Consider the following 25080-nt stretch of genomic DNA (forward strand, 5'->3'; position numbering starts at 1 on the left):
TGAAAAGCCTGCTTGTGCAAACATATGTGCCGATGAGAAGAAGATATGAGGGAAATGGGGAGAAAATAAACAAGTGTTAAGGGATTTTTTTTTTTTCACAGTCAAAGACTAGTGTGAGAATAACATTAATGCTGATTTAATGATGTGTAGTTCATTAAAATCTGGAGCTTTTGGTAAATTAACGATGACAAGAACACTAGTGGTCAAACTGAGCAGATTTTTACTAGCACAAGCCTACAGTTATCTCAAATAAAATACAAGTAATGTCAAAAGGAAAATGCCAGGCACAGTATTTGGCTGTACTATTTGAACAGTTGAACAAGAATTGCAATACATTGCAGTTCATTGTGATTTGTGTCACAGTTATAATTTCACATGACTGCAGTCCATTTGAAAGAGAACTATATTTTGTTGTTGAACTCTCTGTGTCAGTAGGATGACTATTCGGCGAACCAGTTTCTGAAGTGCCTCCTGAACCCCAGGTAATATTAGCAGCTCCCTCTGCAACACTTTCTCTCTTCTGCAGTTTTGTTTCATTTTACGTGCCTGCTGTCTGTGTTGTGCTGTTTTTTGTAATGGTGTAATGGTGTGCAGTTAAAGTTTCACACCTCATAGATCTCTCTCCGGGGCAAGCAGAGAAACACTATGACTTTTTACCATTCATTCTCTTTTTGTTTCCTTAACATCCACCAAAACCTATAAAAAGGCAGGTCAACTGTAAAAAACTGGCCATACAAATTATTTACTAAACTACAATACTATTTTTTTTATAATTCTTTGAAATATGAAATATTGAAATAAATGTTTTCTATATATCAAGACTGCATTTATTTGATTAAAAATACAGTTAAAAAGTTTAAACAGTTTTAGGATTATTTGATGAATAGAAAGAAACAAAGGCATCTATTTGAACTTGTTGCATAAAAGTATTACTATCTTTTTATATATTTTCTTTTTTTTTAATCTTACCCGACTGGATAGTTTTTGAAAATTCTACTTTGCATCACAGTAATAAATTTACTTTTACAATATATTCAAACAGAAAACTTTTAAATTATTTTAAATTGTAATAATATTTCACAATATTATTTTCTTTACTATATTATAATTCAAATAAATTCAGCCTTGGTAAGCAGAAGAGACTTCTATCAAAAACATCTACGTATGTAACCCTAGTTCCTCGAGGGAACGAGATGCTGCGTCGAGCGCTTTTGGGGAATGCCTTTGGTAAGAACAACTCTGAATATCGTGTGCAATCAGTTCAATGGAAGAGCGTGACGTCACGGACGGGGTGACGTAGCGATCAGGAAGCTATAAAGGCACGTGCCACGCAGCTTCAGCTTCGAGTAGGGAAGCAAGTGCAGGCAGGGGTGCCGGGAGTATGGCACACCCACAGCTTCCACAACTCCGGGCGAGGGTGAATTATTTTGCCCTGCGCCTGAGAGAGTAGATCTGTCCTGATCGGAATCTGCCATGGAGAGCCGTCGAGGAGAGAAATCAGATCTGCGAACCATACTCGGCTCGGCCAGAACAGGGCTACTAACAACAGACGGACCCCGTCGCGGCGTACACTCGCCAGAACTCCCGGGAGCAGAGCGATGGGGGGAAAGGCATATAGACGAAGCCTCGGCCAAGTCTGTGCCATGGCGTCCAATCCCAGAGGAGCTGGGTGAACTAGAGAGAACCAGAGGGGACATTACGATGTCTCTCGAGTCGCGAAGAGGTCCACCTGAGCCTCGGTCCCTGTCTCGACAGCATGTCTGCTCCCACATTCAATCTCCCAGGAATATACACTGCTCTTAGCGAGAGGAGTTTGCCCTGGGACCACAGGAGGATCTGGTACACCAGCTTGTACAAGGGGCGTGAACGCAGACCCCCCTGGTGATTGATATAAGAGACTACTGCTGTGTTGTCGGTGCGCACTAACACATGACAGCCTCTCAGGTCTGAGAGGAAATATTTTAAAGCTCAATATACTGCTAGCATTTCTAGACAATTGTTGTGCCATGTCAGATGGCGACCGCTCCACAGACCGCGGGCAGGGTGGCCACTCATAACCGCACCCCAACCGGTGAGGGACGCATCTGTCGCTAGCGATACATGGCGACCAAGAGCTCCCAACACCGGGCCCTGATTCAAGAACCAAGGTTTCTTCCATATGTCTAAGGCACGAAGGCATCGCCGCGTGATCTGAATAGTTCAGAAAGGATTTCCCCTCGGGGAAAACCCCTTGGTCTTGAGCCACCACTGAAGGGGCCTCATGTGCAGGAGACCAAAAGGTATCACATTGGACGCAGCTGCCATGAGCCCTAACAGTCTCTGAAACTGCTTCACAGTGAGTGACTGGCCTTCTCTGACTCTCTTGACTGATGTGAGGATCGACTCGATCTGAGCAGGAGACAATCGTGCCTGCATTGTGGTCGAATCCCATACTACGCCTAGATAGGTGGTTCTCTGAACTGGAGAAAGTACACTCTTCTTGGCATTCAGTCTCAAACCCAGCTCCCCCACATGGGCGAGAACGACACCTCGATGTCGAACCGCCATCTGCTCTGATTGAGCTAGAATCAACCAATCGTCTATATAATTTAGAATGCGGATGCCATGCATACGGAGGGATACCAGAGCCGCATCTACACTATTCGTGAACGTGCGGGGTGAGAGTGCAAGGCCGAAGGGAAGTACTCGATATTGATAAGCTTTGCCCCCAAAAGCGAACCTCAGAAACTTCCTGTGTTGTGGAAGGATGGATATGTGGAAGTATATCTTTGAGATCTATTGTGACAAACCAGTCCTCGGATCTGATTTGAGCTACAACCTGTTTGACAGTAAGCATTTTGAACATTTTTTCAAAAGGTTTAACTGACGTAGGTCTAAGATCAGACGCAACCCCCCATCCTTCTTTGGAACTATGAAATACCGGCTGTAGAACCCGGATTTCCTGTCTAGAGGAGGGACCACCTCAATGGCCTCCTTCCTTAATAGGGTATTCACTTCTTGTTCCATAACCAGAGCCTGCTGGGGGCCGACGACTGTCGGTGTAACCCCATTGAATCTCGGCGGTGGACGGCCGAATTGCATAGCATAGCCTCTTTCTACTGTGTGCAGGACCCATTGAGATACATTTGGCAGTAGTTTCCACGCTGCTCGATAATGTACTAATGGAATCAGTCTCTCGAGACTGATCTCTGGTGTAAGAGGCCCCCGAAGGGGAGGCGAGCTTCCCAGCTCCGCTACGCTCACGGGTAGAAATAACTGGGAGGGACGCTTGCAGGAGACCGCTGCACCCTGAAACACTGGCAGGGTTGGCAGACCGGCCTCCAGAGGGCACCGGGGAGAGGCGGGCACCGTATAATGAGGTGGACACCGCTCTGACCCCGTAGGGGCTACCCTCGAGGTACTGGCGTCAGGACCTCTTCGTCGAGGACTTCCTAGCTTCAATAACAGTACGAAGATCAGATTTAATTCTAGGAGCCCCTGACTCAGAGCGGGAGCACGAGTGGCAACGCTCTGCTTTTGAGCCTCGCGGTATGAGGAGCCTGCTAGTGGTGTGAGTATCTCCCATCCAGATAACCCACAAGAGCGATGAGGGAGGAAACTCTGGAATGCCGCCGCCTGCTTACGGGCCTCCTGGAACCTGTCGACGACAGTATTGACTGTGTCACCAAACAGGCACGAGGCTTGGAGCGGGGCGTCCAGGAGGCAGAACCTGTCACGGTCTTTAATTTGGGACAGGTTCAGCCATAAATGCCTCTCCGCGGCCACCAAGGCTGCCATAGACCGCCCAATCGCGCGAGCGGTCTCTTTGGTGGTGCGGAGGGAGAGATCAGCGGTCCGTCTAAGCTCTGCAATATCGTCGGACTTGATCCCCTCTCCCTCGTCTACATCTCTCAGCAGGTCAGCCTGATATGCTTGGAGGACGGCCATAGTGTGAAGGCACGCCCCCGCCTGACCTGCTGCCACATAGCCCTTGCCCACTAACGCTGATGTTGTTCTGAGTGGTGGGCAAGGCCGGAGCCTTCAGAGACGATGCCGAACCGGGTGACAGATAGCCCACAAGCATCTGTTCGACCCGTGGCATCGCTCTGTACCCACGCTCATCGAGCCCTGTCACATTCCCACAATACTGCGAATCAGGGCCGAAGAGACAGGTAGAATATGGGTGTTTCCACGACCTCGCTATTTCATTGTGGAGGTCGGGAAAAAAGGGAAGGCTCCGGGCTGGAGGTGGTTGTCTGGGCCTGAGATACTGCTCATCAAGTTTACTTCTCTGCGGTTCATGTTTTTTTCTCTGGGGGCCAGTCTATCTTTAACTTCTCGACAGCGCGAGTAACCACCTCCAGCAGCTCCTCATACTGGGGCGAAAGGGGTGGCGAATCCCTACCAACTGTCTCCACATCCACCTCATCAGACGAAGAGAGGTGGAGTGTCGACCCCTTGCCCTGGGGGGAAGAAACCGCCGAGCGTGCTTCCGATCCCAGGGTTTGGGTGCCGGATCTAGCAGATGAGGAAGGAGATAAGGACTGGCCCGTCTCCATTCCCTCTGCCAGATCCACCTGCGAACCCCACGAGTGCAGCAGCCGCTCTGCCTCAGCAGAAGCGGGGCCAGAGCCGCGGGGAACGCTGGAGAAGGCTCCCTCCTCGAAGAGAGCCCTCCGGGATCGAATCGTCCGCATTGGCAATCCCTCGAGAGCCAACTCAGCGTGCTTCGACCCCAGGCAAACCACGCATAAATCATGTGTGTCTCCAGCCGTGATGTACGCTGGCATGGAGGAACACACAGTTTATAGCGCGATTTGGTTTCGACCTTCAAATGTCTGGTCTTCGCTTTAGACTTAGGCATTTTAATCTACTGATACTGGACAGACAACAGTAAATAAGACTTACAAGACAGACTTATGAACATGCACACACAGAGCGCTTGCTGAAAGATACGAAGCTGAAGCTAGCTGCGTGGCACGTGCCTTTATAGCTTCCTGGTCGCTACGTCACCCCTTCCGTGACGTCACGCTCTTCCATTGGACTGATTGCACACGATATTCAGAGTTGTTCTTGCCAAAGGCGTTCCCCAAAAGCGCTCGACGCAGCTCGAGTTCCCGAAGAGGAACATATTTATTATAAACTTTTGAATGGTATTGTATTTATTTTTGTATTAGTATTAATAATTGGTGTAAAAGTCGAAATGCCTGAAGTAATGGGGTTTTAAACGTCTCTTATTACCCATTTGAGAAGTCCCATGTGAAGGGGGTGGAGTCTGGCCTATATAAGTGCAGGCCAGATTAAAACTCATCACTTGTTTACCAAGTCGGAGCGAGAGAGCAACTGTGGTGCCTCAAGCGATCTTTTTTCTAACTCCTGTATATTGTGGATACTTGTATATTGACTTTTTCATTTGGATTATTCCCTCTTTTTTTACTTTTTGTTGTTTCTTTGGTACTTTGTGCACCTATATATATATATTTCACCATTGGACTGTGTTTATTTTTTGGCACTGTAAATAAATTTCACTTGCACATAAGTGCTATTGCGGGCTGAGCCATCATTTAACATCTTTTACAACGTCCCCTAGTGAGTGGTGGTTCTCGCTTTATCACAGTCCTTACATCATTTAATAAGACACAAATGAAAACTTGACTGTGAGGGATCTAGCAGTAGAGACCATTCAGTATATATTATTGTTGTGCATCTGGGTGTAATTGTTTCAGTCTGAATTTTATCAAACTTTGTATATAAATGATCTTATTGAAAATACCAGGGCTGACATGCCTTGCAGTAAAGAGGTTGTTGTGAATTTGATTCAAGGCTTTGATTCAGCCTAGTAGTCCTGCTCCATGTGAATTTGTGGACTTCATGTGAATTGCTAAAGATTTATGCTTCTTCAATCCAATGGAATAACAAAGAGCAAAGGACTGGTGTTTTTCCAGTGTTTTAGTCAGACACGACACCAAGTTTCTACAATTTAACAAACTTTGGCTATTTAAAATCTCATATCCAACAGAGTCCGCATCTTATTTGTTTCAAAATATGTAATCTATACATTAGGGCTTGCAGTGTAACTGTAGCTAAGCAGACATGCACTGTCTATTTTGGCATTAATATTAATCAAAGAACAATATTGCTCATTTATTAGTGAGCAGGTGCAGCCCTCTGTCAAAATAACAGCCATTTCTGTCACCATCTATTTCTGTCTTAAGCATTGTTTTTTCATCTCTTTTCCTCATATATGATCTATTTATCTAGACCTATTCTTTAATTCGCTTGTATCTGTATATTGTCCTGGAGTCCATTACGCCCAGCTCCCACATTTTAGTTTGTGTCTTTCTTCTGCTGCCCTTGCCAAACAGGACTCAAGGATTTAGATCAGTATCTGTAGTGAGTTTTGCACATGCTGCTGTTGACAGCTGGTGGTTATAAAACAGAGAGGACAGTCTGTCAGTACAGTGGTCTTTACACAGCTCGACTGAGGATAACAGAGAGATCAGACCTTCTTGCAATGTATGCATTTAACTTTGGATGATTGGTGGAGAAAACAGATTAATTAGTTTTAATCTTAAGAAAATGTTTCAGTTATCAGACTTTTCTGGTGGACATCTGTAGAACATCTGTAGAAAATTCCCGTAACCTCTAAAGACCATGCTATTAGGAATGCATGATACATTGCTACCACATTTTGAATCAGTCGTCATTTACTTGTTCATCGTTTTGTAAATGTGTACATGTACACTGTAAAAATGTATTTAATTAATAAGGAAGTTTAATTTAGTTTTCATTGTTTTTTTATTCACTTTTGATTTTAATACAATATCAATTAATCATTGTACTTAATGATTTGTTAATAGTGAGAATTTAACCTTTAATGTGACCCAGTTTAAATTAGGGAACACTATTCAGTATTAACTAGTTGCTTATTAACATTCATATTACTAGCATATTGGCTGTATATTAATACTTGTAAAAGCACATATTAATGCTTTATTTCACAACCATATTCTAGGTCTCTTAACCTAAACACAAAACTACTATAACAACTACCTTTCCATCAAAAATCTGCAAATTGGGAGTTTATTGAGGTAAAACTGTCATTTTCAGTAATAAATAAATACAAATCTCTGCTTGACTTGTTGAAATCATTTAGTCCACTTAAACCCCTTTCTTAAATCAATTGAAAGCAAGCGTTTATGTCTGCCTCCTTTTCTGAGTGCAATGCCCACATCTCAATCGATGGGGGAAAAAGGTTTCCTCCCGACATTTTTATTTTCATTGTACTTTATATGTTTCACAATATAGAAGTAAAGATTTGTCATTCCTTCTGTTTCACTGCAACTTTAACTTAAGCCAGTAAGAAACTGGCTAAAACCCACCCCACCTTTGCAAGTGCATAGCAACACCCCTTTCATTTATTTTGTTTATTACTGAAAATGTTTCAAAATCTATATTTGGATTTTTGCACATTCACCTCGGCCCAGTTCACAGTTGTTTTAGTTTCAGACACAGTCACACATCAGTGCTTGCTCATTTCAGTGTCATGGCAGACCCTTAGAGCTAAAACGCTGCTTTTGCTGTAGCTGACCTGTGGTGCCCATTATGGGACACATGGTACCTCAGGGCCAAAACTCATCTATGGAAGAACATCTGACTATACTCTGTCTTCCCCGTGTGACTGCTGTCTCCTCTCAGGCCAAGCCTCAAAGCGTGTTTCACCTCACGATCTTCCTGTCCTTAGTAACCTCCCATCTCAATTTGTCACTGAGCCTCATCTTGGACTACATAGTTAAGTTCATTTAAGGTAGTTTGTATAAATAAAAACCTCCTTGTAGTGATGAAGCAAGACACAGCAGTCAAATCAAGTCAAGTCACCTTTATTTATATAGCGCTTTAAACAAAATACACTGCGTCAAAGCAACTGAACAAAATTCATTAGGAAAACAGTGTCAATAATGCAAAATGATAGTTAAAGGCAGTTCATCATTTAATTCAGTGATGTCATCTCTGTTCAGTTTAAATAGTGTCTGTGCATTTATTTGCAATCAAGTCAACGATATCGCTGTAGATGAAGTGACCCAACTAAGGAAGCCAGAGGCGACAGCGGCAAGGAACCGAAACTCCATCGGTGACAGAATGGAGAAAAAAACCTTGGGAGAAACCAGGCTCAGTTGGGGGGCCAGTTCTTCTCTGACCAGACGAAACCAGCAGTTCAATTCCAGGCTGCAGCAAAGTCAGATCATCTGTTTCCTGTGGTCTTGACCTGGTGGTCCTCTGAGACAAGGTCTTTACAGGGGATCTGTATCTGGGGCTCTAGTTGTCCTGGTTTCCACTGTCTTTCAGGGATGTAGAGGTCCTTTCTAAGTGCTGTTCCACCATCTGGTCTTGATGCGAACTGGATCCGGGTGACTGCAGTGACCCTCTGATCTGGATACAGACTGGATCTGGTGGCCACGGTGACCTCGGAACAAGAGAGAAACAGACAAATATTAGCGTAGATGCCATTCTTCTAATAATGTAGAAGGTACATGTTATGTGAAGTGTTTCCGGTTCCAGTTTGCCTAATTAATGCAGCCGGATTTGGATATTAAAAGCATATAAGTATGTTATGTGTAAGCTAGGTTAAAGAGATGGGTCTTTAATCTAGATGTAAACTGCAAGAGTGTGTCTGCCTCCCGAACAATGTTAGGTAGGTTATTCCAGGTAGGTTATTAGGCGCTAAATAGGAAAAGGATCTGCCGCCCGCAGTTGATTTTGATATTCTAGGTATTATCAAGTTGCCTGAGTTTTGAGACCGTAGCCGACGTAGAGGATTATAATGTAAAAGGAGTTAATTCAAATACTGAGGTGCTAAACCGTTCAGGGCTTTATAAGTAATAAGCAATATTTTAAAATCTATACAATGTTTGATAGGGAGCCAGTGCAGTGTTGACAGAACCAGGCTAACATGGTCATACTTCCTGGTTCTAGTAAGAACTCTTGCTGCGGCATTTTGGACTAGCTGTAATTTGTTTACTAAGTGTGCAGAAGAACCTCCCCAGCATTACAGTAATCTAACCTTGAGGTCATAAATGCATGGATTAACAAGCAGTGATAAACACACTACAGACTTCATTATAAAAATAACTCATCTGTGACTGTACCTTCTGGCAGAAACTTTAACACTTTCAGGAGAACGTCAGGCTGTGCCACATTTTACTTAAGATTTACATTCTCTTTGAAAGATGAAATTAGAACACAATAAAACTAATTCTCTGTAAAGTGTAATTGGAAAAGATTTAACACAGCCTTAGAAATCTGACATCTGAAAAATGGTTTGGTTGAATCATTTATTAAGGTTGCTTTCACACTAGCCCCTTTGGTGTGCACCCGGGTTCGACTGACGTCAGAGTTCCATTTGTTTGGAGGATGTAAACTCTGTCTTCCGATCTTGGGTGCGCACCCACGAACCATTCCCGAGTCCACTTAAAAAGGGTGATCTGGGGTACGGTTCATGTGAATTCTGGTACGGTCCGCTGCTGATGTGAACACAATCGTACCAAATTGCGAAAGTGAACTGCTATTAATGATGTGTTATTTGATAAAAATGTGTGTTTGTGTGTGTGTTTCACTCACTTCCCTGATGAGTGTGACTGATGTGCTGCAAACAGTGCTGTATATCTCATTTCTGTTTGTCTTCAGCATTCTTTAGAGCATTTGCAGTACATTACAGCACTGTACGTCTGTCTTTCAAATGTACTGCAAATGCTCTACAACAAAACTAACAGTTCAAAAACATAAATATATTAAAGTGCAAAGAGCAATGTTATGCATTTGCCGCCTTCTCCTGCACTATGGTTAATAACAAACAGCTGATGACACAAACGAACCATAGTTCAGACCCAAATAAAATAATATGAATGCAGTCCAGCGGGGGCAGGGAGGAGCAATTGAACTCTGGTTCGACCAGTCAAGTGAACCAAATGTGAAAGCACCCTTAGGACAATATGTGAACGATTTCCATTTCAAATCAAAATTTGATCATATCAAAGGAAAAAAATACTCAAAAGCCAGCATTTGGGGTAAAAGAAAATAAAATAATTAATGACCATTCTTTATCTAGACTTTGACGCGTTTTTCTTTTTGTCACTTTGGCAAATCACCAACATGTATGATATTTTGTATTTTAGTGTGCTTGGATAAGTTTGCTATGATGCAAATAATTACTTCTCCAGCCATGAGAGATTTGGATCAGTGACAGACATATGCAAAGTTGCTACATTTAATGGGGCCCATTGACACATCTTCTATTCTCTCTTAAAGGGGTTATATGATGTGATTAAAATTTTTCCTTTCTCTTTGGAGTGTTACAAGCTCTTGGTGCGTAAGGAAGATCTGTAAAGTTGCAAAGACTAAACTCTCAAATCCAAAGATATATTCTTTATAAAAGTTGTCAACCATGCCTACCTAAAATGGCTCATTCTAACACGCATACATTTATGTTCTGTATGATTTTGACCACTCCATATACTTCATATAATCATTCTCATATGCCTCATAGTTTTATGAGAGTAGGACAGTGCATCTCACATGAGGATGTGCTCTCTCACACATGCCTTATTCAGCAGGAGCTGATGGTGGCTGATTGGGCTCTGATTTGAGAGCTTGGCTATGATTGAGCTCTGAGAAAACCACTCTACATGATAACTTGATAGAGAGCGAAAGAGAGCAAAAAAGAGATGACGTATGATTTCCATTTGGAGCTCTTTGAAAAGCATATTTACCTCAGGAAAGACAGACAGTCTTAGGAGTAGATAGCTTGGCCTAACACTTATATATTTGACAGTATGTATATATATATATATATATATATATATATATATATATATATATATATATATATATATATATATATAAAGTTTTGGGTCAGATTTGTTACGTTTTTAAAGAAGTTTCTTATGCTAGTCAACGCAGCATTTATTTAATCAATAAAGCGAAAAACTGTAATATTATGAAATATTATTGCGATTTAAAATGAGTTTTCCATTTGAATATACTTTAAAATATAATTTATGATTATATACTGATATTTTTACAATGTTGGAAACTACTGTGTGGCTTATTTTTTTATTTATTTTTTGGAACCTATGATATGAATCCTATGAATAAAAAGTAACAGCATTTATTTAAAAAATAAATCTTTTGTAACAGTATTCACTAGCGAAAGTCATGGCCTAATGGTTAGAGATTTGGATTTGTAATCCAAAGGTTGCTAGTTTGAGTCTCGGGCTAACAGTAATTGTAGTTGGGGGAGTGAATGTACAGCACTGTCTCCTCCTTCAATACCACATCTGAGGTGCCTTCGATGAAAAGGCACTCTTTTCTTTTTTTGGTCACTTTTACTGTTAAAAAGTGTCATTAATCACTTTTTTCTTACATTGATGGTAGGTAATAAGAAACGTTTCATTAAAACAGCATATTATAATTATTTATGAAAAAAAAATCATGTGCACTGAAGAAATGGCTACTTTGGCAGAAAGGAAAAAAAAGAAATTGCATTTTTTATCAAATAAATGCAGACTTAGTGTTAACCAATCTAACTGACACCAAACCTTTGAACAGTAGTGTATTTTAGTTAATAAAATGTTATTATAACTAAGCAATAGGCATTATGCTTTACAAAAAAGACACATTTCTTGCCACCTTCTCATTTTTCAGTTCTCTCTCAGTTTTCTCTCTTGTTATGTTATTGCTATCAGAAAACAAAAAACTTGCTATCAGTGGATACCACAGTACACCAAAGCAGATATTCACATGAAAAATAGTTGTCATGTTAATTCTACTGTCTGTTGTCAGTTGAGTTTTCATGCTTACATTTTATGGTCTGTTTGTCCTTGGTTTTGGTCTGGCTGTTGATCCATTCAAGCCAGCGGTCTTAAACTTCAGTTCACGGAAGTTGGCTTTGAAGGACTGCCTTGAGCAGGTTGCTCTTACTGTATGTGCTGTGTGTAGTAAGTCTGGACAGTAATGTTCACAGCAATAATCTGATGATCCAAATAAATGACCATTTTGCAACAAATTATGTTTATTAAAAACAACTTTCTGATAGTGTTTTGTGACAGTTTCTTCTATTCTACAGTGCATTCTTTTCACATGATTTATGATTATTTCTTTTTTTTTCTGTAACAGCTCCAGAGAGAGTCTGAATCCTCAGACTGTCTTGAAGTTGGGTCCAGATCTTCATGAGCTCTTAGTGGACCTGTTGTGTCAGTTCAGTCCTCAGCAGGTCACCGCATTCCTTAAGACCTCTCAGGACTACCGACTGGAAGAGGCCATTCAGGTATAAATCAATAACCCTCATACACATATATTGACTGTTGGTGCCTTATGGTCTGCTGCCATTATATAGATAGCTGCATTCTGTGGCATTGAAAGCTCTACAAATCACCTTCACTTTCTATGTTTCTAGCCATCCATTGGTCCATTTTGTATTTTAATATTTGAGATAATTTGTTGATTCTTTTAGCTTCCAAAAAGAGGGCATTTCTTTCAGCTCCATGTATCATATTCCACAGGATTCCACAAAAATAAGAAAAAGTCTGAAAATATGTCTGGATGATTGTGTACCTGACATTTTTCATTAAGTTCATTAACACTTTGTGTTATATGTAGAAAGAACATATAGTTAGGTCCATATATATTTGGATACTAACACAATTTCAATAATTTCGGCTATGTATGCCACCAGAATAGCATTCCAATGAAACAATCAAGATTAAATTGAAGTGCAGAGTTCAAGCTTTAATTCAAGGGGTATAATATATAAAACATAAAAAACTTAGGAATTACAACCATTTTATACACAGTCCCCCCAAATCATAGCTCAATAATCAATAAAATGTTCATTTTTTATATTTTACTGAGAATCCTTTGCAGGCAACGACTGTATTAAGCCTGGAACTCATTGACATCACTAGAGACTTGTTTTAAAAAACCAGCTTCAAAAACTCCTTGGTTGCTTAGGTTTTGGGTATTCTCCATTTTTTACATTGGAGCCACCCAATGAACTCTGTGCATTTGGCTGAATCCGGGCAGACAGTATATCTCTAGTATATCTCTTTCAGACCCTTTACCTGCTTAATTGATGTATAAATAACTAAGGAATGGCCCACGACTGTCTATGAAGCAGCTTTTGAGTCGATTGTCCAATTACTTGTGGTCCCTAGAAAAGGGGGGAGGTACATATAAGTCAACCGTTAAAATAATAAAAATTGTGCCTTTGTCCAAATATATATGGACCTAACTGTAATATAGATGGGCATTTATCTTTCTGTTTGTACAATTTTTTTATGGTATAGTCACACTCATTGGCATGACTGCAGTCCGGTGTTCCGGTGTTCAATACCTGTGAGTTTTCCTAACTCGGATGTGGCCTTTCGCTTCAGGTGTAGGACCAGCTTTACATGTTTTTTTAATATAGAGCTAATATGAGAGCTCACAATGTTTTTTTTATATTATTGAGAAGCTCAAATGACAAATGAGTATTGTCAGCAAATACCGAAAAGCATATTTTGCATACAGGCTCGGCCACATTGCACTTGCTGACTTTTTATTTTGCATACATTTTCTGTGTTGTTTTCGATCCCAGTTCATTAAAGATATTCTACGAATCAGCTTAAATATGCCTGGAAATATATGCTTAACACAAATTGCATAGTAAATAGTCATAAAAATGTCATGGAATTTAATATAATGAATGTACATTTTTCAGGTTATTCTCCTCATGGTGTCTCAGAGTGTCAATTTAAATCTCTTCAGCTAAAATATTAAATTTTCAGAATATTTCAGTTGTTTTTGTCAGTGCAATAAAAGGTGAGAACATTCAGTTTGAGTAGCGTGATGCTAATTGCAGCAGACAGATAGCCTAGTTTATGAATAAGTCACTATATGTAATGAGCCTAATTTACATAAAAGGAAGTTGTGTTTACGCTGAAAGTGAAAGATTGAGAATGACTTCAATACCCATGGCGCTTTTTGGTGTGATTTCACCATGTTTAGCATCTTGGTAAACTGGATTTCAAGCTATTAGTAAATAAGACTCAGTTTGTGCACTGAAATGCAGATGATTACTGAATTCACTTCTCATACTACAGGACTGGAATAGCAAGTTGACGATTAGGAGACCACACACTATCTAATCAATCAACATGAACCCACTGATAGAGCAAGTAAAGGTTGCCAATCTGATGTAATTAGAGTGCCGGTTGACAGGCTCAGACAGAAAGGTGCCTGGAGGGAGAAATGAATGAATGAATGAATAATAGAGGGAGGGGATATATCTGCTGTGCTGAGGCGCTGAGACATACAGGCAGAAGAGAGAATCAATACTGTTACAGAGGAAGAGTGGCACCTGCTAAATATTTGAACAGACACCTTGCACACACACATGCATATACAGCAGCTCTAAAGTCCTGCCGTCTTGCCTTTTCCTTGTTTCACTGCTCTTTGTTTATGTCTCCATATCTAGATCCATCTTCTTGCTGCTGTATTTCTGTCAGTCTGTATTGTCTTTTTTCCTCTGAGCTCGCTCTCAGCTTCCCTGTTTTTGTATTCATGGATTCCGCTGTATTCATGGATGCTGGTTTGTGTTTCTCCACCTTGCGCATAACCCTCTTTTTACTTTAGTTTCAGAATGTTTGAATGTTTCATTATGGAAATGGTCTCTCACAAACAAACACTCTCACCTAAACACACTCTCAGTCTGAGTCTGAGCCTGTTCATCCAGTGGGTGGCTTGGAGTGGATCATTCGTCTTGATAATCTTGACAATTTGACTTCAACACAATTGACAGGCTTATCTCTGTCTTGTCTAATCACAGATCACAGAGAAACACAAGCTGCATGAGGCCACAGCCTACCTGCTGGAGAAGAAGGGAGATGTGCAGGGAGCTTTTGAAGTGCTGCTACAGGTTTGAGCGCATCACACCACATATTAAGTCTGCGGTAGATTCGGAAACTGGGCAAGAGGTCCATGCTTGCTTTAAAGGGATAGTTCACCCAAAATAAAAAGTACCCCATGATTTATCCACAAGTCATTGTAGGTGTAAATGACTTTCTTCTTTCAGACAAATACAGTCAGAGTTATATTATATTTATATTTAAAAATGCCCTTTACAAAATGGTTTATAAGATTTATAATGGCTGTGGAGTGGTGTTGAGATTTTGTCCAAGTCCAAATGAAAAGTGCATCCATCCATAACTGTATACATACAGTACAGTCCAAAAGTTTGGACATACCTTCTCATTCAAAGAGTTTTCTTTATTTTCATGACTATGAAAATTGTAGATTCACACTGAAGGCATCAAAACTATGAATTAACACATGTGGAATTATATATGGAATTATATACATAACAAAAAAGTGTGAAACAACTGAAAATATGTCATATTCTAGGTTCTTCAAATTCTAGTTTCTACAAAGTAGCCACCTTTTGCTTTGATTACTACTTTGCACACTCTTGGCATTCTCTTGATGAGCTTCAAGAGGTAGTCACCTGAAATGGTCCTCCAGCATTCTTGAAAGAGTTCCCCGAGAGATGCTTAGCACTTGTTGACCCGGTGACTGTGGAGGTCAGGTCATCTGGCGCGGCACCCCATCACTCTCCTTCTTGGTCAAATAGCCCTTGATGCCTTCAGTGTGACTCTACAATTTTCATAGTCATGAAAATAAAGAAAACTCTTTGAATGAGAAGGTGTGTCCAAACTTTTGGTCTGTACTGTATATTAGTGGTGGGCCATTATCGGCGTTAACGTGCTGCATTAACGGGAGACTTTTATCGGGTGATAAAAAAAATATCGCCGTTGATCTATTCTATAAGTTGGGTTGGGAGCTGGGTCTATACTACGCAAGCTATGATGACTTTCACCTTGATATTTTAGGAGGGATGTATACCTAGCCGAATCTATAGGGGGGGAGAACGAGTCTTTAAACCTGTGTGTATGCCTACTGTGAAATTACCACATCAAATGTGATGTGATAACATGGATTCAGCTAAGATGCTGCTAGGTTTGCTTCAGGATTTTTTATTTGTATTTTTTAAAAGAAGCTTCCCAATGGAAACCTCGAAAAGACGCATGCCTGTTTCACACATACTCCGTCTGCAGTGCGTATGCAGTCCGTGTGCAAGCAGCACGGACTCATACTCATTGTGCTTTCACACAGGACACGTTTGCAGTCAGCTACTCGGTGCCTGAATAATCGCTGCACTGCTGCAGACGCAACGCTCCTGGAACGCACTGACGGACTACAACCGCGTGAACGCTGGAATCCGTTAACATGGGTGCGTAAAAAAATACTAAACGCATACGCACTGCAGATGGAATATGTGTGAAACAGGTGTAAGGTTGTTTGCACCTTGTGCAATGTGGAATTAGTTTATAGCTTTCTCAAGCAGTTTGTAATGCATTTTGGAAACAGAAGATGAGCCCCTAATGCACCACCTGGCTTGAGAAACCCGTTCTCAAAGACTTAACGTTACTTTTAGTCATTATTTTATTTGGGTTGCACACATATTCTGAATTCCTTCAGCAGAATTCAAATGAGCCAATTTAATCTAGATTAATGTAGATTAATTCCAATATTACCGTGAGATTAATCTAGATTAAAGAAAAGTAATCTATGCCCACCACTATATATATATACATATATTAATATGTTATTATTATTATTAAATAATCAGGTCTGTCTTTATCTAGCCCAGATGGGTTTATAAACTGGCCTAATAGTATAAACTGCCCTGACATTTTATTAACAAGTACAAAGCAATAAAATAAAGTATGTTTTGATTTCTTTTGGAACTTCGAAGTTCATTTTAAGCAACTGCTTCTTTACTATCATCACTTACACTCACCTAAAGGAAAATTAGGAACACCTGTTCAATTTCTCATTAATGCAATTATCTAATCAACCAATCACATGGAAGTTGCTTCAATGCATTTAGGGGTGTGGTCCTGGTCAAGACAATCTCCTGAACTCCAAACTGAATGTCAGAATGGGAAAGAAAGGTGATTTAAGCAATTTTGAGCGTGGCATGGTTGTTGGTGCCAGACGGGCCGGTCTGAGTATTTCACAGTCTGCTCAATTACTGGGATTTTCACGCACAACATAGGGTTTACAAAGAATGGTGTGAAAAATAGAGCATCTTTGGGATGTGGTGGAACAGTAGCTTCGTGCCCTGGATGTGCATCTCACAAATCTCCATCAACTGTATGGGCCAACATTTCTAAAGAATGCTTTCAGCACCTTGTTGAATCCCATGCCATGAATGCCATGTAGAATTAAGGTAGTTCTGAAGGTGCAAGTGTGTCAAACACAGTATTAGTATGGTGTTCCTTATAATCTGTAATTTGTTTGCCGACAGCTTTGTCATCAGATCCACCATTAAATTATGCTAATATTTGATTACGAACTTGCTCTGCAGTAAATCGCTGAGCCATGTCAAGATTGGCTGATGATACTTGAGTATTCTCTTTTATGTCTGTGGTAATTTTTATGAGTGACACATCATTGTTTATCAGACATCACCACATTGAGATATTCAAGATGGTTCACTACACCTACACATTGTATCACTACACCTACACATTTACATACATTGGGTTACTATAGAGACATTATACAATGTGGAATACCAAGGAATAATAAGAAGGTGGAGGAGTCACTTCAGAAAATCAATTATGGGGAGGGTAGAGGATGACGTCCTAAGGTATAGGTATAAAATGCTGGGCTTTTTGATAAGATTCCCATAGATGATGTACTGTAAGTAACAAACATATCCTTTGCTGTGACTCTAAACAATGAAGTTCCCCCAAGGTGGTAAGCTTATTCCCACTTATCTTGCCTTTAGTAATACATGAGTGTTTCACCAGACATCACTGCAAAGTTAAACTGGTCACTGGTCTGATCCTACACGGAAAGGCTGCTTATAAATGAAGGCAAAGATGAAACCCAGGCAATACGGTGATAGGACTGTGACCTCTGTCTTGACAGTGCAGCTCTCTCTGGACCAGTGCAGCTCCAGACTGGAGACTTAAAATTGATGGAAACTTCAGTCGAGAGGGTCAGCAGTTTCTGAGAATAACCATCACAGAGAAGTTAACCTGATCTTGTCACACCAGTGTAGAGGTCAGAATAGCATGTCAGCAGATTTTTTGCACAAATTAGAGAAGTTTGGCATGCCATCACACCCTGGTCAGCATCTGTAAGTGTATGTGTCCTGACTAGGCATATCAGAGCCTGGTGTGGGAGCTGCACTGTCCTGAAGTACAAAGTACTAGGGAGAGTGGTCCAGTCAGCAAATCTTATTACAGGCACTTAAACATCAAGGACAGGATGTTTACAAATAGATGCTTAATGAAGACCAGGACTATCCTTGCTTTATATTACAGAAATAGAATTTCACAGATACTGTCTGGCAAATGATATTAGAACATCTACTTAAAAAACACCAAAATACTTTGTAACAAATTTTAGCCCATGTAGTCGCCACTCACCGAGAATCACCATGTTGTATGATCTTATATTAATGTGTAAGTACCGCTGTAACCCTTAGCCTTAATGGTTGAATTACATGGGGTCAGATTAAACTGGGTGAGGTAAAATAAGTGTTTTAAAAAGATGAGACAATGCCAAAACTAGAATTAATAAATAGTTTATTTACACAATTCACAGGGAAATCCTGTTAAAATCACAGAGTCTTTCAGTTCCATACCATTAAAATCTTTAAAACCATAAAAGGGTTCGTTCACCTAAATATTAAAATTGTCATTAATGACTCACCCTCATGTCGTTCCAAACCCGTGAGACCTCCGTTTATCTTCAGAACACAGTTTAAGATATCTTAGATTTAGTCTGAGAGCTTTCTGACCCTCCATTGAAAATGTTTGTATGGTATACTGTCCATGTTCAGAAAGGTAAGAAAAACATCATCAAAGTAGTTCATGTGACATCAGAGGGTCAGTTGGAATTTGTTGAAGCATTGAAAATACATTTTGGTCCAAAAATAACAAAAACTATGCCTTTATTCAGCATTGTCTTCTCTTCCGGGGCACTCTGCTTGCCTTGCTTCTTGGGGCTTATTACTTTATTTTACTAATGTCAGAGCAAGTCAAGCACACCATTAGTAAGCAGTTGTTCCCTCAGGGCATGTTTTGTATTTAAAAACAGCTGTTATGTAGCAGCATGTAACAGAATGCTAGCAAGTTTGAGCTTTTTCAAACTTGAATTTCAGCATTGGCGATTATAACTAGAGATGCTGAAAAGTGAGTTGTGAGAAACCATTACAAAAAAAAATCTTACAGACCATTTTTGAATGGTAGTATTTTTTCAGTATGGATATAAAATACATGTTACATTGACTAAGAAACTTTTTTCGTCTATTGAGCATTTTCACCTGCCTTAATAATATGTTTGAATTATCATATATTATCATATATTTATGAATATGCAATTAATTGACACTTCGCAATAACCCACATGGCCATGCGCTCTCACTCCACACATCATATTCACAAATCATGCAGAAAAGCGTTCATCACCACAAAAGTGTAAAGCACATGATAGAAAATGGAACAAAATTGTGTGTATGTAGGTCAATATTTTTTATTATTGTTAAAAATTTGGTGCTTAAATGCACAAGGACACTTGCGTCTTCTCTCTGTGTGTTGCATAAACGCTGTTTTTTGCTGCTCTGACTGCACTCACTATGCACTGTCTGTTTTGTTGAATTAACGACATTGTCATCAGGCTAAAAGGCATGCACAGGTTATTTTGCATCCTGAACAACTTTGCACCCGAGTCCGAGTTGCTTTCACACTCATGCAAATTGTGCCACAGTTCCAGGGCAAGCAAACTCAGACCACCAATGGTCGTTCTGCCTGGCAGCTTTCACATTACCATGTTTTCATGCGAACTGTGCCTTGTCTGAACTTAACTGCCAGTGTGAAAGCAGCCTCAGAAATGGCCAGTTCATTTAGATGGTGTTTCAGAGAACAGTGTCTTAAATATCCCTGGTGAGACTGAAAGGGCAGGTGGAAATGCGCTATCGATCTGTTGATTTCTGCTTCTCAGACCTTGAAGGGCGAACTCCACAAACTTGCACTGGAAGGCTCAGAGGCAGACAAGCTTGATGGTGAGGAGGAGGAGACAGGTGATGAAGTGCCAGGTCTGTTACAAAGAGTGGAAGAAGCTCTGCATGACATCATTGCTTTGTGTCTCAACCAGCTGCAGAGAGAGGTGTGTGTGAACGCTGTCCCATCTACCTGGGCTTTGTTTTTCATGAACAGGATGTATTGATCTTATTCCCGGTTTTACATTTCTCTCTCTCTCTCTGTGTGTGTGTACATAAATCTTCTGTCATTTTCAGGCTCTGTGGTTTCCTCTCCTCGAGGCGATGATGTCACCACAGAAACTACTCAAAGGAGCCGACACCAAACACACTTCAGGGGGTGAGACACACAGGAACAAGCACTAGATTTAAGTTTATCCACAGCACAGCAGCAGTCCTTTGTAACTCCAATGCCCTATAAGTAATCCCCTCATTCTCATCCTATATTTATTTTCTTACTTCTGAAATTATGCTTACAAAAAATGTTGCTTGTTCTAATTTATTCCAATCATGTTGCCAATTGACCAAATGAGTTGCAAATTGGTCCTCCAGCTGTTCCTTATATATACATTTAACTTTTCCAGCCTCCTATTGCTACCTGTCCCAACTTTTTTGCAATTATTTGGCATGACATTTCAAAATGTCTCACTTTCAACACTTGGTATTTTATCTATATTCTATCTATATTGTGAATAATAACCCAACTAGGTAGGAGTTTTCCAGGTACATGTGAAGGCCGAATAAGCTAATGAGTGTTCCGTTTAGCATTAATTTTTTTCTCCAACTTCCTATTTCTAGTACAGTACCATGAGTAGACTTAATTTTCAGTAGTTTTAACATTTTAATGAAATTTGATGATAAAAACATGAACGATTATCCTCATAGAAAATACAAAATTGGCAATAGTTAAGTGCTTTAAAGCTTCCTTTGTTCTTTTAGAATCAAAATAATTAAACTGATAAAAGTAATGTCAATTTTTTTGACTTTAGTGAAGCACTGGTGTATAATGAATTAAGCTGAGGTCTCAGTCAGTCCTGATTGTGTCTCTCTTTCCTCAGCATTAAAAGAGCTCACTATGAAAGTCTTAAACAGCATGTCCAGTTTTATCACCCTACCTGCCATCATTTAGCGCATCCTACTGGTAAGTACATGCTCTTGTTATTTTTAACAGCTCATGCAGTTTAGCTTAAAACTAGGCTGCTTTTATGCCTGCCTGTTACTAAAAGGCAGTCACTGTGTGCATGTTCAGAGGTCGCTCAGTGTTTTCCAGTGATTGTGGTACGTGTGAGATGTTATTGTTCTTTGTGGGATTTGTTTGGAAAGACTTGAAGCCTTCTAACGTGACAATAGGGTAGCTGGCTCAAGCTCAAAATCCCATGGTTCTTATTCATGCAAAACTATTGAGACACTCACATAGACATTTACACAGATTCTGAATTCAACTGCTCTGGAGATGTCAACAAATCTACTGTCGTGAAAATTTTAAACATCAGTGTTAAAGTTCCTAAAATGTAGTTTGTGGGTCATAAAATTCCGCTGTACTGAAATTGAAGTCCATTAAGTCCTCAATAAATATAGCTTTTATACACTTCAATTAATGGTGTGCTGCTGTTATATTTTAGTTCCAGTTCAGATTATCTGAATCAAGTTAAAATTACTTTGAATTTCAACATAAGGTTGCAAACTTTTTAGGACACTTATATTATTGTGAATCTCAAACAGTACATATTTGTTTATCACTCTTATTCTTCTGCACAATCTGACTTTGCTGCAGCCTGGAATTTAACTACTGGTTTCGTCTGGTCAGAGGAGAACTGGCCCCCAACTGAGCCTGGTTTCTCCCAAAGTTTTTTTCTCCATTCGGTCACCGATGGAGTTTCGGTTCCTTGCCACTGTCCTGGCTTGCTTAGTTGGGGTCACTTCATCTACAGCGATATCGTTGACTTGATTGCAAATAAATGCACAGACACTATTTAAGCTGAACAGAGATGACATCACTGAATTCAATGATGAACTGCCTTTAACTGTCATTTTGCATTATTGAGACGCTGTTTTCCTAATGATTGTTGTTCAGTTGCTTTGACGCAATGTATTTTGTTTAAAGCGCTATATAAATAAAGGTGACTTTGACTTGATTTATTTATTGGTTTATTTATTGTCATTATTTAAACTGTGTTCTTTTAAAAACTTTTTGTGTTTCTGATTACGTTTTTAATGCCAGGGTTCATTAAAAAGGGCTTAAAATGTTTGAAATACTTGATTTTGACTTTTTGAATTTTTGGTACTTTTGGTATTTTTGAGAAGGTACTTGAAAAATACTTTTATTTTTAAAGCGCAGTATATATGAAATAAGTGTTACTTTTTCCCTCGATAAAACTCGAAAAAAAAAAATTTACGCAAAATTAGCGATGCCACACGTCTCATATAATTACAGAGCCTTTTCGCCTGGCTTTTAGCAGCACACGAGATCTATATTACTCCTTGAGATGAAAAGCGGTTTCGCTATGTCAGTATAAGTTGTGTTTGTGGTAAAACGTTTGATAGTACTTACATTATATTGTTAATCTTTTATTGCATGTGCTGTTCATTTGGGTTTGATTTGGGAACGCATATAAAGTCTGACGCATTATAATTTACAAGCGTGGAGCGCATCTCCATCTCAGCAGCATAGGAAACAAACTCTTCCTCTGCATATGCTGTGAGTTTGTGTTGCTAATTATTCATCTAGGAAAACAGTGCATGTTATCTCACTAGATTTGTAACATACATCATTTATAAACCTAGGCCAACACAGGAGAATTTAGCAACATATTTCTATGTATGTGATTTGTTGTGCATCGCGATTTCAAAAGAAATGTTCAAACCTTCACTCTGAGTTTGCAGGTGGCCAAATATTAAAATTACATGGATTTAAACGTCCTTGAATCACGCTGTAAAGTAAAGCATGGCCAGGCCGTTGGCACCCTCTGTAGGTAATGGTTATAATACACAATAAACTTAAGTTTGTTATGTTCATATTTTGTGTAGGCGTATTACATTATGTAGGCCTATTTTATCAGGGTTGCTCAATAAAGCCATGTAATTACTTGGTTTTGATATTTTATTTGAACCAATTATTATTGCCTCATCTTTAGTTTATATATTAATAGTCATTCTAAAGCCGTTTTTTCACTTAGGTCTATTTGTATTACTAAAAAATATCAGATTACTTAACTGTCAATGATTAGAGGATTACTTGATTACCAAAACAATTATTAGTTACAGCCCTAGATTAATTATAATATTCAAAATAAAACTGCATTTTTTATTAGTTGTATTTCTTCTGAGCTAGGTGTACTGTCAAGCTCATAATTTCCCTAGTGATACAGCTTTCATTCTTCAGGTCAGTCATGTTCATGAAAAAAAAAATCAGTTTGAATAAGGAAAGCGATGACTTTGTCATAATATCCTTTCAAATGTTAAAGTTTCCACAGTCATTGCATGCTTTTGTGCCACAGTTTATTTGTGCCATTTAGTTTAATTAGCTTAATAGAATTTGAAAGATAATAGAAAAATAATTTGATAAGTAAGATCTCATATTAGTCCTTGAAAACCCAAAAAGTAGTGCTTGAAAAGTCCTTGAAAGTTCTGGAATTTCATTTTGCAGTTTCTGTACGAACCCTGTTAATTTTTACAAATGTTATGCTATCTGTACTCAGTATTCATCATTTTTATTTAAAATCACATTTTCTAATATTCTGTTTCTTTTAGAATTTTATTCTGTAGTATATATTGACGTGTGTTAAACTGAATTTTGTGGAAATTACAAACATTCTGAATTAAAGGGATTCAGACCTTCTGAGTATGGCAGCATACTCTATATACCTCATGTTAAATAGGAGAAATGGTTGGTTATGGATGCAGATGCAGCCTTTAAAAATAAAAAATCTTTTTGTTTTGTTTTTGTTTCGCAAGCTTTCTCAGTATCAACTGTTAGTTTTCATATTTGGATTGATGTATATACACTGTAGAAGCTGAACAGGAAATTTGCTTTTCAGCTCAGAGCCTTGTGTAGCTGTTTCAAACACACTCTCACAAACACATTTTTACTCTCCACTAGATCGATGCAGCAACTCATGAATCTGTTGAGGCTTTGGGCAGTGGAAGGCCTTTATCTGTTTTCATCTGCACATATTCAGTGCTGTCAGCTTTCCCCCATCGATCTTCCGTTCTCACCCTCCTTATCAGTGCTATTACACCAGCACTCTGCTTCAACCTGCTGTCATTACAACCTCTGTGATTTCTTTTGAATCAGTTCTTATGAATTTTCTTTTTTTTTTTTTGTAGTAGTAGTAGTAGTAGTGTACAAAGATACTCTAATGTTTACATTTTAGATTTTTTTCAATTTATTACAAACCACTATTAGTTTATAGTTTAGAATTTGTATTTATGAATACAGTAGTAGCGTTACTGCAAATAGTGAGTTCTTCTTTCATTTTCACTGTAATACACAAATGGTTATTGTTTATTTAGCTCATTTGTAAAGAGTTATAGTTAAAGAGATACTGTATTTTATACTTAACTGATGTGTAGTATTTTAAACCACTGTTTAAGTTGTTGTTAATGGTTATTTGGAGTAAACCATTCTCCTTTTAGATTAGATCATTAAAACAAACAGTTCCTAATATTAAGTGCAGTTTTTAAACATTTGTTTGAAAAACTGGCAATATGCAAAAACATACAACTATTCATAAGATGTTAAAACAGTTACTGTAGCGTTATGATACAAAGGATGAAAAACAGTATTAGAAAAAAGTATTAGAAAAATCAACTGTTTTTTATTACAGTCACAATGAATGAAAAACTCAGAATTATAATGGTTTGCATACGATTTTAAAGTAAGTTTTTTTTTTTTTCTTGAAAAATGTGTACATTTCAGCAAGGATGCATTAAATTGATCAATAGTATCAGTAAAG

The 25080-nt window shown here is 39.1% G+C and overlaps 1 protein-coding gene across 1 annotated transcript in view; it reads left to right on the top strand.

Moving 5' to 3' along the window:
- The window catches only part of vps8 (VPS8 subunit of CORVET complex), a 171726-nt gene that overhangs the window by 110863 nt on the left and 35783 nt on the right, over window positions 1–25080 (top strand). Inside the window, 6 exon segments of the mRNA XM_052546015.1 lie at window positions 436–482; window positions 12151–12301; window positions 14840–14929; window positions 20089–20253; window positions 20384–20465; window positions 21184–21266. Of these exon segments, the coding sequence (XP_052401975.1) occupies window positions 436–482; window positions 12151–12301; window positions 14840–14929; window positions 20089–20253; window positions 20384–20465; window positions 21184–21266 (618 nt within the window).

Source organism: Carassius gibelio, chromosome B1, assembly GCF_023724105.1.
Source record: "Carassius gibelio isolate Cgi1373 ecotype wild population from Czech Republic chromosome B1, carGib1.2-hapl.c, whole genome shotgun sequence".
Lineage (NCBI taxonomy): Eukaryota > Metazoa > Chordata > Actinopteri > Cypriniformes > Cyprinidae > Carassius > Carassius gibelio.